At 45.0% G+C, this 15,800-nt stretch overlaps 1 protein-coding gene across 4 annotated transcripts in view; it reads left to right on the top strand.

Moving 5' to 3' along the window:
- PDE4A (phosphodiesterase 4A) overlaps nucleotides 1-15,800 on the top strand; it is a 353,540-nt gene that overhangs the window by 237,811 nt on the left and 99,929 nt on the right. Inside the window, exon 1 of one of the 4 annotated variants that reach the window (XM_042449011.1) lies at nucleotides 7,355-7,598. The exons of the other annotated variants lie outside the window; for them this stretch is intronic. Within the exon in view, the coding sequence (XP_042304945.1) occupies nucleotides 7,474-7,598 (125 nt within the window). The 5' untranslated portion in view covers nucleotides 7,355-7,473. Of the gene's footprint in view, nucleotides 1-7,354; nucleotides 7,599-15,800 lie in introns of those variants that run through there. 4 annotated transcript variants of the gene reach the window in all.

The raw sequence follows: 15,800 nt of genomic DNA, 5'->3' as shown, positions 1-15,800 counted from the left end.
ACCACCTCTGGGTATTCCTTTCCTAAGAAAACACTATGAAGCCCATAGGATCATCATAAAGAAACTTGAAGGCACATATGCACACATGCCCTTCTTCTCTGACTTGGACTCTTAAGTAAACTGTAACCACATGCCCCAAATTAGGCACTAGATAACCGCTCTCCATTCATTCATTCAGTAAGTCTATCAAAAGAGAAACAGGGTGGGGGAGAGTATTGCTTCCATTCCCTCTTTCACATCCTGTAAGGTTTAAAGACAAATAATTCCTCCTGTGTCATATTTTTGTTTCCTTCCCTTTCTCTGTAATGCAGCTATAAATCCATCCATCCATTCATCCAAGCTAATCAGCCCGACTGGAGGATTTTAAATTTGGCATTTTCTAGGCCAGGGGAACTGAGAAGTGATTGGGAGGGGTGTCATGCTGAGTCCTTGCATCAGATACCCTCTGTTCCTTTATCTGCACAGGGTTTGCACGAGGAATCTCATATCTGCTTGAAAAAGTGGCATTCTTAGAAACTCTGCTTTTATCTTGAGACGAGTCAAGAACACATTTCAGATGTTTATAGATTAACATTTGAAAACACATTACATCGGCTGCTGCTACATGCTGTGATGTTCATGGGCTGATATTTTTGGGCTGCTTGCGGCTTGTGACTTGATGGGTCTATCTACATTAGCAGTTTGATCCCACTTTTAACTGCCATGGCTCCCATCCGTCATTGACTTCTCTTCTAGTAAAGTCTAGTGCAGCAATTCAAGGGAGACTAGAGTTCTTTTTAACAGACTGTATATGGCCCAAGGAGCTTTCGTTACAGGAGTGGTTCAAAAAGTGCAGTCAATCAGTTACAGTTTATCCCAAGTCAAATGCAAGACTGCGGGCCCTGCATCACAGTGGTGCTCTGACGCAGATGTCCGAGAGCAGCAATTCCAGAGAAGGTTGAGCAATTTGACAAAACTCAACAGCCGGAGTCTCGCCTGATTATATCTGTCTTGTTAAATAGCCTGGCAAACAAAGGGACTGAATGTTTCAGGTCTGCAGCCTAGGAGTTTTTCCTCTCTTACTACTCTGGCTGCCCATTACTATGGGGCCAAGACAGAATCATTCATAAAAGAACAGGAAGAAAACTGAGTGGGGGTGGACTAGGGAGACAGAGGGTTCGGCCGTTTTGTTTGCTTTTTAAGGCAAAACAGTGATGCACAATGCAAGGAAGTGACTCGCTAAGCCTCACACAGTGACTCAGTGGCAGAACTTGGAAATTTGTCTGGGAGTTCAGCCTCCAAATTCCACCTCCTTCCCTTCCTTCCACTTTTGATCTCAGAACCAGGGAATAACCCAACCATCCATCATAGCTGATGCCCCATGATCTGACCAGTAAACCCTTAAAATCTAGGGGTTGTTCAGTATTTATGCAGCTATGTGTGTTTGGGATTATTTCTCACAAACACATGTTGCCTCACCTCTATCCTGATCTCTTCCACCCTTCCAGCAAACATGGGACAAACTGGCTTGAGACATAAAATTGGTTGGTTTCTCTTCCTTCCTTCCTTCCTTCCTTCCTTCCTTCCTTCCTTCCTTCCTTCCCAATGTTTCAGTTCTCTTCTGGGTATAAGAATGACCTCTCTTCAGTGTGGCTCTCTTCAGAGTCAGTGTGGTGCAGTGCTTTGCATGTTGGACTATGACTCTGGAGACCAGGATTCGATTTCCCGCTCGGCCATGAAACCTACTGGGTGACCTTGGGCAAGTCACACTCTCTCAGCCTCAGGGGAAGGAAATGGCAAATCTCCTCTGAACAAATCTTGCCAAGAAAACCCCATGATAGGGTCGCCTTAGGTCGCCATAAGCCAGAAAGGACTTGAAGGCACACAACAGCAATAACTGTTCAGTAACTCTAGCCTACCCTGTTTGTCTAGGGCAGGCTTTCTGGGTCCAGAAAATAATTTTGCAACTTGGAAGAACCTTCCACATGGTATATAAATTAAGTCAGCAGTGCATAATTGCACCCATAGTCTTGTCTGTGATCTTCTGAGAACTGCTGCTACAAAGCACAGGGTATATCCTGCTGCTGAAAAGTACCTCTCATAGGTGTCAAATCAGATATGAGACTGGGGTGAGGTGGAGACCGGAAACTAAGGAACAACCAATACACAAACATCAACACCAACCTTCTTCAGGTTGCGTCTCCTTGGCAAATGGAACCCTCCATAAGCTCTTGCCCTAGAGCAGAGGGGCAAACACAAGGGTGGGAACCCAGGCTCTTGGATTGTGCTGCTAGTCTGGGCAATGTTTATGGATTTCATTTAAATATTTGCTCATTTACTCAGTGTAAATGTATGTTGTCCTATCACTGTTCTTGAGGCTGCTAAGGACAACACAGGAAGAAAGAGGAAGAAATAGAAAGTAATACAAAGAAGCATACAAAGTGAAAGAGCAGCAAGAGTCCATCCAAACCTACAGTAAAATCAAAACTGCCCTGTGAAAAATGCTATCATTGGCAGTTCTTAAAAACCTGGGAAGGTAGACAGTTTTTTTAGTGTTGCTTTCTATTTGTTTATTGCACCACGCCTGAATCAGAGACCTGTTACAGACTGCCAAAATAAAGCTGCTTCGGGTCTCTTTGGAGGTATGCTTTTAAAGATGCATGGGTCCTAAGAGTCCGGAGGTCGCGCCAAAGCCACATCCCTTCCTAAGCACGGAGTGCAGCTTTTGGTGCAGCTTCCGGATTCCTGGATGATGCATCATTTAAATAGCATACCTCCAAAGAGACCAGAAGCAGCTTTATTTTTGCAGTCTGTAACAGGCCATGTAAAAAGGTTCCATAAAAGGCGTAGCTGGGGTCATGCAGGGGAATCAAAATGGGCCAGGATCAGGTGTGTTCAAATTGGAAATCTCTATGAAGCAAGAGCCTTGAAAGCCCCACCTCCCAAAAATGCCTAGCATCCCCAAGAAGCTGGCCAGATGCTTCCAGAAAACTTACAATTAGGATGTCAGCCCCTGATGTCTGCCTAAGAGTCAAATCTCCTGCAATTGGAGAATTTGTGAAGCATTTGTGGCAGAAAAATGTGTGGCTACGGTTGTCTTGGTAGTTCCACCAGAGTTGTCAGACTCCCAAAAAACAAAGGAACACTAGCTAGGTTTTTGTAGGGATTTGAGGTTCAAACATCATCATCATCATCATCAAGTGTTGACCTACATGCCCTAAAGGCATCAGACCCTGCCTGATCTTGGAATCTAAGCATGACCACCCCTGGTTAGTATTTGGATGGAAGACCGTCAACAAACAGCTGGTGCTGTAGGCTATCGTTCAGAGGAAGGAACTGGTGAAACCACCTTGGAATATTGCTTGCCTAAGGAAACCCTATGAAAAATCATGGGGTCCTCATAAGTCATCACATGACTTGAAGGTACACATACACACATAAGGAAAAAGCATGCATTTTGAAGCTCAAGTCCTTTAGGTTCAGAATTGGCAGCACCAGTGTGTGTGTGTGTGGGGGGGGCATGAAGAATATTTGGTGCATTTTTCCCATGTGGTTTTGGAATGGGGATGGGATGGCAATGCAAGGGGCATTTCCCATTCATTTGTTCACACAACTCTAGGCAGTCAGCCCTGTGAGTTTAGATTCCCCTCCTGGAGAACAGCTTATTCTCACTCTTTAGTAAATAAGTGGGTTGGACATTCAAAAGGTCTCTTTGAAAACCAGATCTGGAGAGTCTGGATCTGGAATCTACAGGGAACAGAAGAGTTTACTCCTCCCCTTATGCTTATTTTATCTTCTTTCCCCTAACTCTGTCTGCAAATTTGCTTGGTTTCCTGTTGAGTATTTCTGTCTGCTGCTTCGATCCTTCAGATAAAAGTCGAAGAAATGAAGCATGGTCATCAGAGGGAAAAGTTTCTACATTAGCATTGGTAGAAGCATTGTTAAAAGGCATTGCCGAGATAATGCTCATAGGTGTTTCACAAGAGCTCCAGCCCCAGGTGACCTTGGGCAAGTGACACTCTCTCAGCCTCACAGGAAGTGATGGCAAACCCCCTCTAAAAAGGTTTGCCAAGAAAACCCTATGATAGGTTCACCATAAGTTGGAAACAACTTGCAGTCAGACAACAACAACAGACTTTTAGGGAGACTGGAACTCCCAGAATTCCTCAGCTGACATAGTTGGGGAATCCTTGAAGCTGTAGTCCAAAAAGTAACATTTCCAACTTTCGGCCTGAATATCAAGCCCAAAGCACTCTTCCACTGCACATCATAGTACATACTATGCATCTCTTAACATGCACAGAGTTTAACAGAACATTATAACCACTTTTAGTATGTAGTCATAGAGCAAACATAATCCACGTCTATGCCAGCTAGTTCAAGTCCAACCAGAACAAGGCAAGATCCAAAATCTCTCTTACTCTCTTTTCTACCTCAGAGGGGTGTTGTGAATATGAAGGGGGGGGGGAAGAGGCATGTACATTGCCTTGGGTAAATTAGAGGAGAGGTAGTATATAAATGTAACTACAGTAGTAAATGTTTTGCCTGCCTGCAAATTTTGAATTTGCTTTTGTTCTTGTTGACCAATACATCAACCTCTATTTTTGTTATAAATAAATAACTTTATTATATACAGTATGTTTATGCATTATTGTTGTCGTGTGCCTTCAAGCCATTTCTGCTTACGGCGGTCCTAAGGTGAACCTAAAGTCACACTCTCTCAGCCTCAGGGGAAGGCAACACAAACCTCCTCTGAACATATTTTGCCAAGAAACCCCCATGATAGGGTTGCCTTAAGGTTGCCATAAATCTGGAACAAGTGGAAGCTTTGCTCTAGTCCCACAACAAACAATTCCCAGAATTTCATAGCATTGGGCCATGGCAGTTAAAGTGAGGTTAACCCGGATCCAGTGTGGATGCAGCCCCAGTCTATGGTCTCAAATTACAAGGGGTCTCCAACTACAGTTAATTGATCAATTAGTGACAATCGATCAGTCAATTGATCAACCAGTAATACTGTGAGGTCTTTTTAAGTTTATTTCCCCATTGTGTCCTAATCGTGTCCTGCTTGTTGGAGTCTCTGTCCTATGGAGGAGGACAGTGAACTGGTTGTTTTGAAAGTGAAATAACTTGATTTTGCTCTTTTGTTTGCAAAGGTTGTTTGAAAGGGTACAGTGAAAGAAGTCTCTAGCTTCCCATTCTGGGGTTGGGGTTACGCTTTCGAAATGACAGCTAACTTTTTGGAAGAGATGACACTGCAAGCTAGAAATACAGACAGAGGAGCGTGTCCAAAGCTGTCGGGTGGTGAGGAAAGAACACTTTGCACATGCTCAGCAGCATTCACTTTCCTTTGTATGTACCAGGGCTGAGTCCTGGGTTTGTAAAACAGGTTGATGGAATTCGCCTGTTTTCAATTAGACCCTGGTTTTAACAGCTGGATCTGGAGTAAACTGAATGGTAAACTGTGATCCAGAACACACTGTAAAAGTACGGTAATCCAGTTTGGCATCACTTTAACTGCCCTGGCTCATTGCTAGGGAACTCTGGAAACTGTAGTTTTGCGAGACACTTAGTCTTCTCTGTCAGAGAGCTCTGGTGCCACAATAAACTGCAGTTCCCAGGACCAAAGGTGCTACAAGATCTTTCCACATACTGACTCTACAGACTAACACAGCTATATCTCTGAATTCTACAGTTCCCAGGATTCCCTAACATTGAGCCAGGGCAGTTAAAATGGGCTCAGACTGGATTATTTGTGCAGTGTGTTTTGGATCTGTGAGCCACTCTTAGTCCCAATTTTAAGGCAAAGCAGGAGGAGGAGAATATTCCTTCTTCTATTCCTTGCCAGGCAATTATTTATTATTATTGTTATTATTAAAAATAATTAAAATTGGCTAGCAAGGAATAGGAACTCCCGAGGGAATAAATAGGAGCCAGTGGACTCTACCAGTTGTGCTTCCAAACAGAAGTGGAGGAAGCAGATTATAAAGAGACTGACTGTGCAGCTGAGCCTGGACTGCAAGGGAAGGGATGGATGCCAGGGAAGGAACCTGAGTCTTCATGCTTCTCCAGAGCTAGGAAATGTTACTTTTTTAGGACTACAGCTCCCAGAATCCTTCCTGCCAGCACAGCCAGTGGCAGGACTAAGAAGCATGGATTTTCATTTATATCACTGTTTTGAGGTTTTCTTGGGTCATGGCCTCCATTTTTCTTGCATGCCCTCCATTTGGTGGTTCCTTGTCCTCCTTGGCGGTGAGGAGGACATCCAGTCCCCCTGGGTGAAGTTAATTTCTATTTCTAGGAGCATTCTGTAGCTTTTCTTGGATACTTTCCTCCCATTTACTTTGAGGGCCCTCCATATTTGCAAGGCCTTGTCCTCCTTGGCAGTGAGGAGGACATCTGGTCACCCTGTGTGAAGTGAATTTCTATTTCTAGTTTTGAGCTTTTATTGGGTCATGTCTTCCATTTTTTTTCTTGAAGGTCCTCCATTTGGTGATGCCTTAGGACTTCTGGTCACCCATGGAATGAATTCTTATTTCTATGAGTGTTTTGAGCTTATCTTGGATCACGTCCTCCATATGGTGGGGCCCCATCCTCCTTATTGATCAGGAGGACTTGTGTGAAGTTAATTCCTATTTCTGTGAATGTTTTGAGCTTGTATTGAGTCATGACCTCCACTTTTGCAGTGCCTTGACCTCCTTGTTGGTCAGGGGGACCTCTGGGCACCTTGGGTTTGAAGTGAATTTTCTATTTCTATGAGCCTTTCTGGGGTCACGTCCTTCGTTTGGCGGGGCCTTGTCCTCCTTGTTGCAGGAGGACCTGTGTGAAGTGAATGTCTCTTTCTATGAAAGTGTTTTATTGGGCCACGTCCTCCATTTTTGCAGTGCCTTGCCCTCCTTGTTGTTCAGGAGGACCTGTGTGAAGTGAATGCCTGTTTCTGTGAGCTTTTCTGGGGCCTAGTCTTCTCCAGGGTTGCAATGCCTTGCTGCTCACCTTTGGTGGCGAGGAGAAACACCTGGTCCTCCTGTGTGAACAGTGAAATAATCCATATGTAGGAGCCTTGTGTGGCTTTTCCTGGGGCCCTTCCCTCCCTGGGGTCCTTCCCTCCATGCTTTGATGGAGAGTTCCTGCATGGCAGAATGGGGTTGGACTGGATGGCCCTTGGGGTCTCTTCCAACTCTAGGATTCTGTGAGGTTATTATGTTTCCAAGGGAGGCTGGGACTCCTCCTCTTGCAAACTCCAGAGCCAGGCTTTGCAGCTGGCATCCCTTCCTCCTCCTCCTCCTCCTCTTCTCCATCCCTCCTTTTCTCCTCCTCCTCCTCCTCTTTTGCTTCTCCTCCTCCCCCTCCTTTATTCCATGTGCAGCAGTGAGAGAAAGAGGTGCTGCTCAACTCAGGGGCTGGGGAGCCAGGCTTTTCCTGGGGAAGGGAAGGGAAGGGGGGCTGCCTGTTGCAGTTGCTGCTGGATGCCTGGCTCCTCTCCCGGACTCTTTGATGCCAGCCAAGGCCTTCGTGGCGCCTCGCTTCCTCGGGCTCCTGGCCGCCACCGAGAGGGAGATGCACTTCTCCTTCAGTGAGGAGGACATCAAGCGCCACCGGCTCCTGGCCAAGTCGGTTAGGTGGGTACTACTGCTGCTGCTCAGCCTGTCCTCCTTTTCCCGGACGCGTCCTCCAACACGCCACTCCCACCCTTGCAGCCCAGGAGGAGTCTCTTCAGGGCACCTTCTTCTCCTTCTGCCCCATGCTCTCCCAGGTGGGCTTCTCTTCTCTTTGGAGCATCACCCAGGAGCATGGCTTGTCCTATATAGAGAGAGCACGCTTTGGAGCTTTTCTGGGCTCCTGTCCATCTCTTCCTTTTTTTGGATGTCCTCTGTTTTGCAGTGCCTGGTCCTCCTTGGTGATTAGCAGGACATCTGGTCACTCTGTAGGAAGTGGATTTCTATTTCTAGGAGTAGTTTCAGCTTTTATGTTGGAATTGTCCTCCATTTTTATTGCCTGCCCACTATTTTGCGGCGCCTGGTCCTCCTTGGTGTCTAGGAGGACATCTGGTCGCCCTGTGTGAAGTGAATTAATATTTTTAGGAGTGTTTTGAGCTCTTGTTGGGGATTGTCCTCCATTTTTCTTGAAGGGCCTCCATTTGGCAGTGCCTGGTTCTCCATGTTAGTTAGGAGTCACAGTCTCTCAGCCTCAGAGGATGGCCATGGCAAATCTCCTCCGAAGACACTTGCCCATAAAAGCCCATGATAGAGTTGCCTTGGTGTTGTGTTCCTTCAAGTCATTACTTAGTTATGGCAACTATAAGGTGAACCTATCTATGGTGGGGTTTTCTTGCCAAGTTTCTTCAAGAGGGGGTCTGCCATGGCCATCTCTGAGGCTGAGAGAGTGTGACTTGCCCATGGTCACCCAGTGGGTTTCCATGGCTGAGTGGGAATTTGAACCCTGGTCCCCAGAGTCATAGTCCAACGCTCAAACCACAACACCACCACCATGCTGGCTCTCTTTGCTTTAGGGTCTCCATAGCCTCATTCTCACTACCTTTTAAACTGGATCGCAAATCGGTTTGAACCAGTTTAAATGACCCTGGGTCAGACTTGAACCAAATCACTGAAATGATTTCGGAGAGGGGGGCCACGCACTAGACCCATTTAACCCACATCTTTTTGGTGCTGATTTTTTCTGTGTCTTTTTGGATAAATGGATTCCGCGCAAGTGTGAACCAGATGAGGATCGGAATCAATTTAAATTTGCCCATTGGCCAGCTGGAGCGAGTCCATTTTGAATCGATTGATTCGTCAATGTGAACCACAAGTGGGTTATTTTATTTTATTTTTTGCAGCAAGAAAATGCGATTGGGGTAAATGTGGTGTGAACCATACTCCATCAATTCGGATCGCAAAGTGATTTATTTGTAAGTGGGAATGCGACCCATAACTCTCAAACTACTTAAAGGCACACAGCAACAAACAAATCTCTGGCTGCAGCCAATTGGCTTCCTTCCTCAGCGGACCAGAAAGACCCAAGTCTTCAGTTTTCTCCATCTGTGTGAAGGTTCCCCCATCCCCAACTTTATACATCATTCATAAATTCTTCACTGTGTGGCAAAGGTTCCCCCTCAACCACTTTTGGTCAATCCTAGGAATGGCCATGAAACCCACTGGGTGACTTGGGGCACGTCATACACTCTCAGCCTCAGGGGAAGGTAATGACAAACTACCTCTGAACAAATTTTGCTAAGAAAACCCCATGGATACGCTCATCTTAGAGTCACCATAAGTTGGAAATGACTTGAAGGCACGCAGCATTCATGCAGGAGTGACCAGGAGATGTGGGTGGCACCTTTCTTACCCAGCATTTTCCATAACAAAAGTGGCCAGAGAGGCTCCCAGGATGTGTCTGTCCAGATGGCTACAGTTTCTCAGCACCCACGAAAAGTTTCCCAGAGTTGTCATAACTCAGATCCACCCATGCACACACCCCCACAGCCGGTAATATTGCAGTGGATCATGGTGTGTGTGTGAATGTGTGTGCATCTCTACAACCCCTGGCTGTTTCTTGACATCCATAAAATTTCTCCAGGGATTGTTGTGACCCAAAGGGCTCGGTGTGTGACGTTGGCCAGAAATTGGAGCGCACCTGCCGGCTTGTGAATAGCTTCCTCAGCTCCCTAGATAATATTGTTACTCTAGATGACGCTTGGTGCCACTTCTGCAGTCAAAAGCCACACTCCTTGCCTAGGGTGCATTATCTATTTGTGGGTTGTTTTATTGTGCATTGTGTTTTTTTAAGGGCACTGTTTGCTGTCCAGTGTATTGAAGGGCATGGTGAGGGAGGGCAGAGAGGGATGGGAATTAAATGCAATAAATCTATTCTGTCCTGGGGCTTTTTCTTGTTACACGGTTACATTGATATGGTTCTACTTGAACTGCCATGGCAACGTCCCATGGAATCCTGGGATTGGAAGCTTAGGGAAGGGGTCTTTAAAAGCCTCAGCCTGGGAGTTCTTCCTCTGTTTTGTCATTGTTGTTGTTGTGTGGCTTCAAGTCGTTTCTGATTTATGGCAACCCAAAGGCATCCCCTATCATGGGATTTTTCCTTAGTAAAATTTCAGAGGAGGTTTGCCTTGGCTTCCCCTGGAACTGAGAGAGTGTGACATGCCCTAGGTCACTCAGTGAGTTTCATGGCTGAACTGGGAATCGAATCCAGTTCTCCAGAGTTGGTAGTCCAACACTCAAACCACTACACCATGCTGTGCCTATGATTAAACTCCAAACCTCAAGATGCCATAGGATGCTGCAGCCATGGCAGTTAAAGCAGCATCATGCTGCAATAACTGTGAAGTGAAAGAGCTCCCCCCCACCAGCCAAAAGTTTTACATGCCCCGTGGTTTGTTGTTATGTGCCTTCAAGTTGTTTTCCAACTTACGGTAACCCTCAGGTATTCACCTATCTTGGGGCTTTCTTGGCAAGTTCTTCAGAGAGGGTTTGCCATGGCCATCATCTGAGGCAGAGAGAGTGACTTGGCCAAGGTCACCCAGTGGGTTTCCATGGCCAAGTGGGGATTTAAACTCTGATCTCCCAGAGCCCAACACTGAAACTATTACACCATGCTTGCTCTCCCTGTGGTGCCTTTTGGAGCTGCCCTCTCATGCAGATCTTGATGCTACCAAACCAGGATTTATTTGGAAAAGTCCCTTTTGTCATTCTGGCCCTGCTGTACCCAGAGCCTTTCTGCTGCATGATTTCTTTCACTGTGCCCAGTTGGTTAGGCAGGGATCTGGATTTTTGTGGGCAGAAGGAGGGAGGATGGGGGACATCTGTCTGTGCTTGCGTCTGTTTCTGGTTTTGATCTTGCTCTGAGAGGCGCCACCCTTTTCCTGCATGCGTGTTGGGCAGGAAATCTCCAGGCCAAGTGCCAAGGGGGAGGAGGGTCTGCCTGGCACTGCCTTCCTTGAGATTTGCCTGTTTCTGAATGCCATCAAGCAAATTCCAAGTTGCATCGATCTTCTTAGTCCTGGAGGCAGCGTGGTTTATACTGCCTCCCTCCCACCCTCCCTTTACAGCTTTAGAAATATTGTGAGGGAATATTGGTGCCTCCGTAGTTTCCCATTGTAAAAGTTCCTTCTCGGTCTTAGCTACTGACTGCCTTGTGTGAAAATCTAGTTTAGGGGCCTCCAAGTAATGCATCATGGTTGACGTGAAAGTGTTGGCATAATTTTTGCACAAGGGCTGCTGCATGATATAGAGCATAAAGATAAGCAGCTCTTATTTGGGGGCCAGGGTCATACTAGGGCAGAGAACAGGAGCAGAGCTACTGCAGCTGGCTTTTCCAGGCAGCGCCGCAAAGGCTGAGAATTAAATGGTCAGGAAGGCCATGGTGAGAGTGTCAGGTTCTAGTTGTGGTCTGGTAGATGAGAGAGACAAATTTTAGATTGCGCCGCAACCATGGACTTGCTGGGTGGTCTTTGTGAGCAAGCCATCATTTCTGAGCCTCAGTTTTCCATCTGCAAATGCAAAACATTAGAAGCCTGTTGTGCAGAATAAATAGAAATGAGTTTGTACTTTGAGAGTACAAAAAAGCTATAGGTTTTATGTATTAATAAGAATACTCACACTCTTACAGATACAGTGTTTTTAAAAGAAAGGTTTCACTCTATATTGGTTTGATGTTGTGTGCCTTCAAGTCATTTCTGATTATATCATGGGGTTTTCTTGGCAAGATTTGTTCAGAGTAGGTTTGCCATTGCCTTTCCTTGAGGCTGAGATCATGTGACTTACCCAGGGTCACCCAGTGGGTTTCACAGCCATGCTGGAAATTGAACCGTAGCCATTCTAGATTAGAGATGTGGAACTTGTGGCCCTCCAGATGTTGTTACATTATTCATATCTTGGGACTCAAGGCGGATTATAAAATACTCAGACCAATGGAGATTAAAATACGTATAAAAAGGATTGATAAATATATGCTTCTTGTTGTTGTTGTTTTGTTGTGTGCGCCTTCTTGTCATTTCTGATGTATGGCAACCTTATCACAGGTCTTATGGTAACCCTATCATGGCGTTTCTTGGAAAGATTTTTTTCCCCCGGAGGTTTGCCATTGCCTTCATTTAAGGCTGAGATAATGGGACTTAACTCAACATCACATAGTAGGTTTCTGTGGCTGAGCAAGGATTCAAACCCTGGCTTCCCAGATTCCTAGTCCAGCATTCAAACTATTGCACCACATTGGTTCTTTTAGCTACATATATGTCTGTCTGTGTGTGTCTGTGCCTGTGCCTGTGTCTTCAAGTCACCTGTTGACTTAAGGCAGTCCCATGAACTTCATAGGGTTTCTTTAGGCAAGGAATACTCAGAGATAGTTTGCCACTTCCTTCCTCTGAAATACAGCCTGCAGCACCCGGTATTCATTGGGGGTTACCCATGCACATAGTAACCAAGGCTGACTTTGCTTGACTTCCAGGATCTGACAAAATCTGGTTCCTTTAGGGTATTTAGCCCCTCTGTGGATATGTATGTATATATACATTGTTTTGTTGTTAAGTTTCCCTCAATTGGCCCTGACTCATGGTGACTCTGTGGATGAGATATCTCCAAGATCCCCTGTCCTCCACTGCTTTGCTCAGGTCCTGCAAATTCATACCTGTAACCTCTCTGATTGAATCTATCCATCTGACATGCCGTCTTCCTCTCATTTTGCTGCTCTCTACCTCCCCTAGCATTATATTTATTTTCTATTTAGTAATGTGATCCAAGTATGACACCCTCAGTTTCGTCATCTTGACTTTTAGGGAGAGTTCAGGCTTGATCTGTTCTAGGACCCATTTGTTTGTCTTCTTGGTCATTCACAGTATCCTCAGCACTCTTCTCCAGCACCACATCTCAAATGAAATGAGTTGATTTTCTTTCTGTGGGCTTTCTTCACTGTCAAGCTCTCACATCCCTACATGGTGATTGGGAATACAATGGCTAGGATGATTCTAACTTTAGTGCACAGTTGTGTATCTTTGAACTTTAGGATCTTTTCTAGTTCTTTCTAGTTGCCCTTCCCATTCCTGGCCTCCTCCTCATTTCTTGACTGCAGTCTTCTTTCTGATCAATGTTTAGTTCAAGATATGGGAAGTCTTTTACTATTTCGATTTCTTCATTATCTATATAGAATTAAAACTGTACTGTATAATAAAAATTCCTTACAAGACAGATGATAAAATCCAGCAAGAGAGAACACCATTACAAGCCCATTGTAATCGATACTTTAAAAAGCCTGCCCAAATAGAAAGGTTTTTAACTTGCTGGAAGAAGGACAGCGAGGAGGGAGCCATCCTAGCTTTCTGGGGAGAGGATTCCAAAGCCTAGGACCAGCCACCAAGAAGGGTCTCTCCCTTGTTCTCATCATCAGGTTGCTGGACTGAAATTCCTAACATCTCTACCTGCTATGTTAGCTAGGGATGATAGGAGCTACAGTCCAATAATATCTGCAGGGCTTTACTTTCCTCACTCCGATCTAGAATTATGTGGCTGTGGAGGGAAAACTATTCCCTCCTCTGACACTCTCTTGAAATATTTTAATTGGTTAAGTTTCAATTAAGAGAGCAAGCATGATGTACTGCTTTGAGCATTGAAGACCACGGTCCAATTTCTTGCTCAGCTATGGAAACCCACTGGATGACCTTGGGCATGCTGCATGCTCTCAGGCCCAGAAAACCTCATGATAGGTTTGCCTTATGATCATCATAAGTTGGAGATAACTTGAAAGCACGCCACAACATTTAATTAACCCTTTATTTTATTACACCACTTTGAGATACCATTTTAAGTGATGTATGAATAGATTAAGGAAATAAAAGTGAAATAACCCTTTCCCCTACATCTGAATGGCAAAGCTGTATTCCAATAACAGAAAGCACTGTGGGGAGGGAGGCAGTAGAGATCCAAGAGTACTTTATGGTGCCCCTAGGAAAGCAGGAGGAGTCACCCAACAGGCAAGGTGTAATAATAAACCTCATGTGATCTCCCTCCAAAAAGAAATATGCAGGTGAGGGAGTACTCTCACAGCTTTCACCCATGCCTTAGTACCAGTGCCAGTAGTCCATTTTTGCACTCTCAGGAAATTTAGAATTTCCTCTTCCCCAAATGTCTGCTCATCATTTGCTGAGCAACATCCAACAGCACAACTCAAACAGCCAAGAGGTCAGCCAGATAGGGTTCTCTTAATATTTTGATCTTTAGACTGTCATTTCTTCTTCCTTCTCTCCATGACTTTCTCTATGGCCTGGACAGCCAACAGATAGGTACTTAGTGGTGCCCCTTGGAGATAAGGAGGGTCACCTGACAGGCAAGGTACATGTTAAGTTAGTATGTAGAGGTCTTGTAGCACCTTTGAGAGTAACTGAAATAAAGAAGTTGGTAGTATGAGCTTTTGTAGACTTTAGTCTTTTCCTCAGATGCATACAGTGGCATGGAAAGCAGGGAAGAATGTATATATGCCATTGGTATGTGAGAATGTCAACTTCCATATACATTGGCCAGTTCACAATGTCGAATTTGAATGAAGAGGCAAGACCAGTTTGGCATTGGAAGCTAGCCTGTAGGTAAGAGAATAGATGAGTGGTCTACGAAAGCTCATGCTGCCAACTTCTTTCTTTCAGTTAGTCTCAAAGGTGCTACAAGATTTCTCTATGTACTGATTCTACAGACTAACATGACTATATCTTTGAATTCTAACTACCGTATATGTTAGGCTGTAGAATTCAAAGATATAGCCATGTTAGTTGGTAGAATCAGTACTTAGAGAAATCTTGTAGCACCTTTGAGATTAACTGAAAGAAAGAAATTGGCAGCATGAGCTTTCATAGACTTCTGAGGAAGTATCTGAAGTCTATGAAAGCTCATGCTGCCAATTTCTTTCTTTCAGTTAGTCTCAAAGGTGCTACAAGATCTCTCAGTATATAAGTTGTCATTCTTCTAAAATGACTGACAGCACAGCTACAAAAGGGCAAGACAAGGATGCAGAAGAACCCCTAGGATTCTTGATGCCCCAGGTGAATGCCTAAATTTGCTTCTGTGACTGCAGTCATGGGCCAATCCACTGGGAGAGGCTCTCCTTAGACTGCTTTGTGTTCTCTCAGATCCAGATTGGCCTAATCCCTCATGCAGAGCTTGAAAAAATTAATATTTTTGGACATTAGAGCCCAGCATCTGTAAGTCTGCATCGTCCAGACTTACAGATGCTGGGCTCTAATTTCAAGATCGTGTCTGTGGGTAGGTCTTCCTTATAGCTCAAGGATGCTGCTGGCATAAGATGAAGGGTTAAAGGACAGGGATGAAAATATGTGATCTTCCAGCTGTTGTGGGATTTAAAACCCTTTAAACCATAGCTTAAAGGGATGCCGGGAGTTGGAGTCCAGCAGCATCTGGAGGCTGCATAATTCACATTCCTGGGTTAAGGCAAACTCCAGTTCCAGTAATGAGGAATGCATTAATGGTCAGTCAGTGCCCCACCAGAAAGACTGGCTTCCTCTCCTGCATTATAAAACCTGTCTGTCATCACAGAAAAATGGCTTGGCTTTCTTATTGCATTGCATGGTAGGGTATTATTGCCTCCCATCCTGCTCTGAAAAGAAGAGAAAACAGCTGTAAAGCAACAGCTATGCTTGGAAGTAAGTCCCTTTGAACTCCATGGGAGTGGAGTCTGAGTAAATGTGCTTGGAATTGAGCTATGAAAGCAATGATGAAATAGATGAGACAGTTACCCTCAGCATTTCCCCCTCTCCAAAAAATGCATCCCCAACCTAGATTTGAGTTACTGGAGTAGGTCTCCTGTTGCCT

The sequence above is a fragment of the Sceloporus undulatus genome, chromosome 2 (assembly GCF_019175285.1).
Source record: "Sceloporus undulatus isolate JIND9_A2432 ecotype Alabama chromosome 2, SceUnd_v1.1, whole genome shotgun sequence".
Classification (NCBI taxonomy): domain Eukaryota; kingdom Metazoa; phylum Chordata; class Lepidosauria; order Squamata; family Phrynosomatidae; genus Sceloporus; species Sceloporus undulatus.
This window is presented reverse-complemented; position numbering and strand designations above follow the sequence as displayed.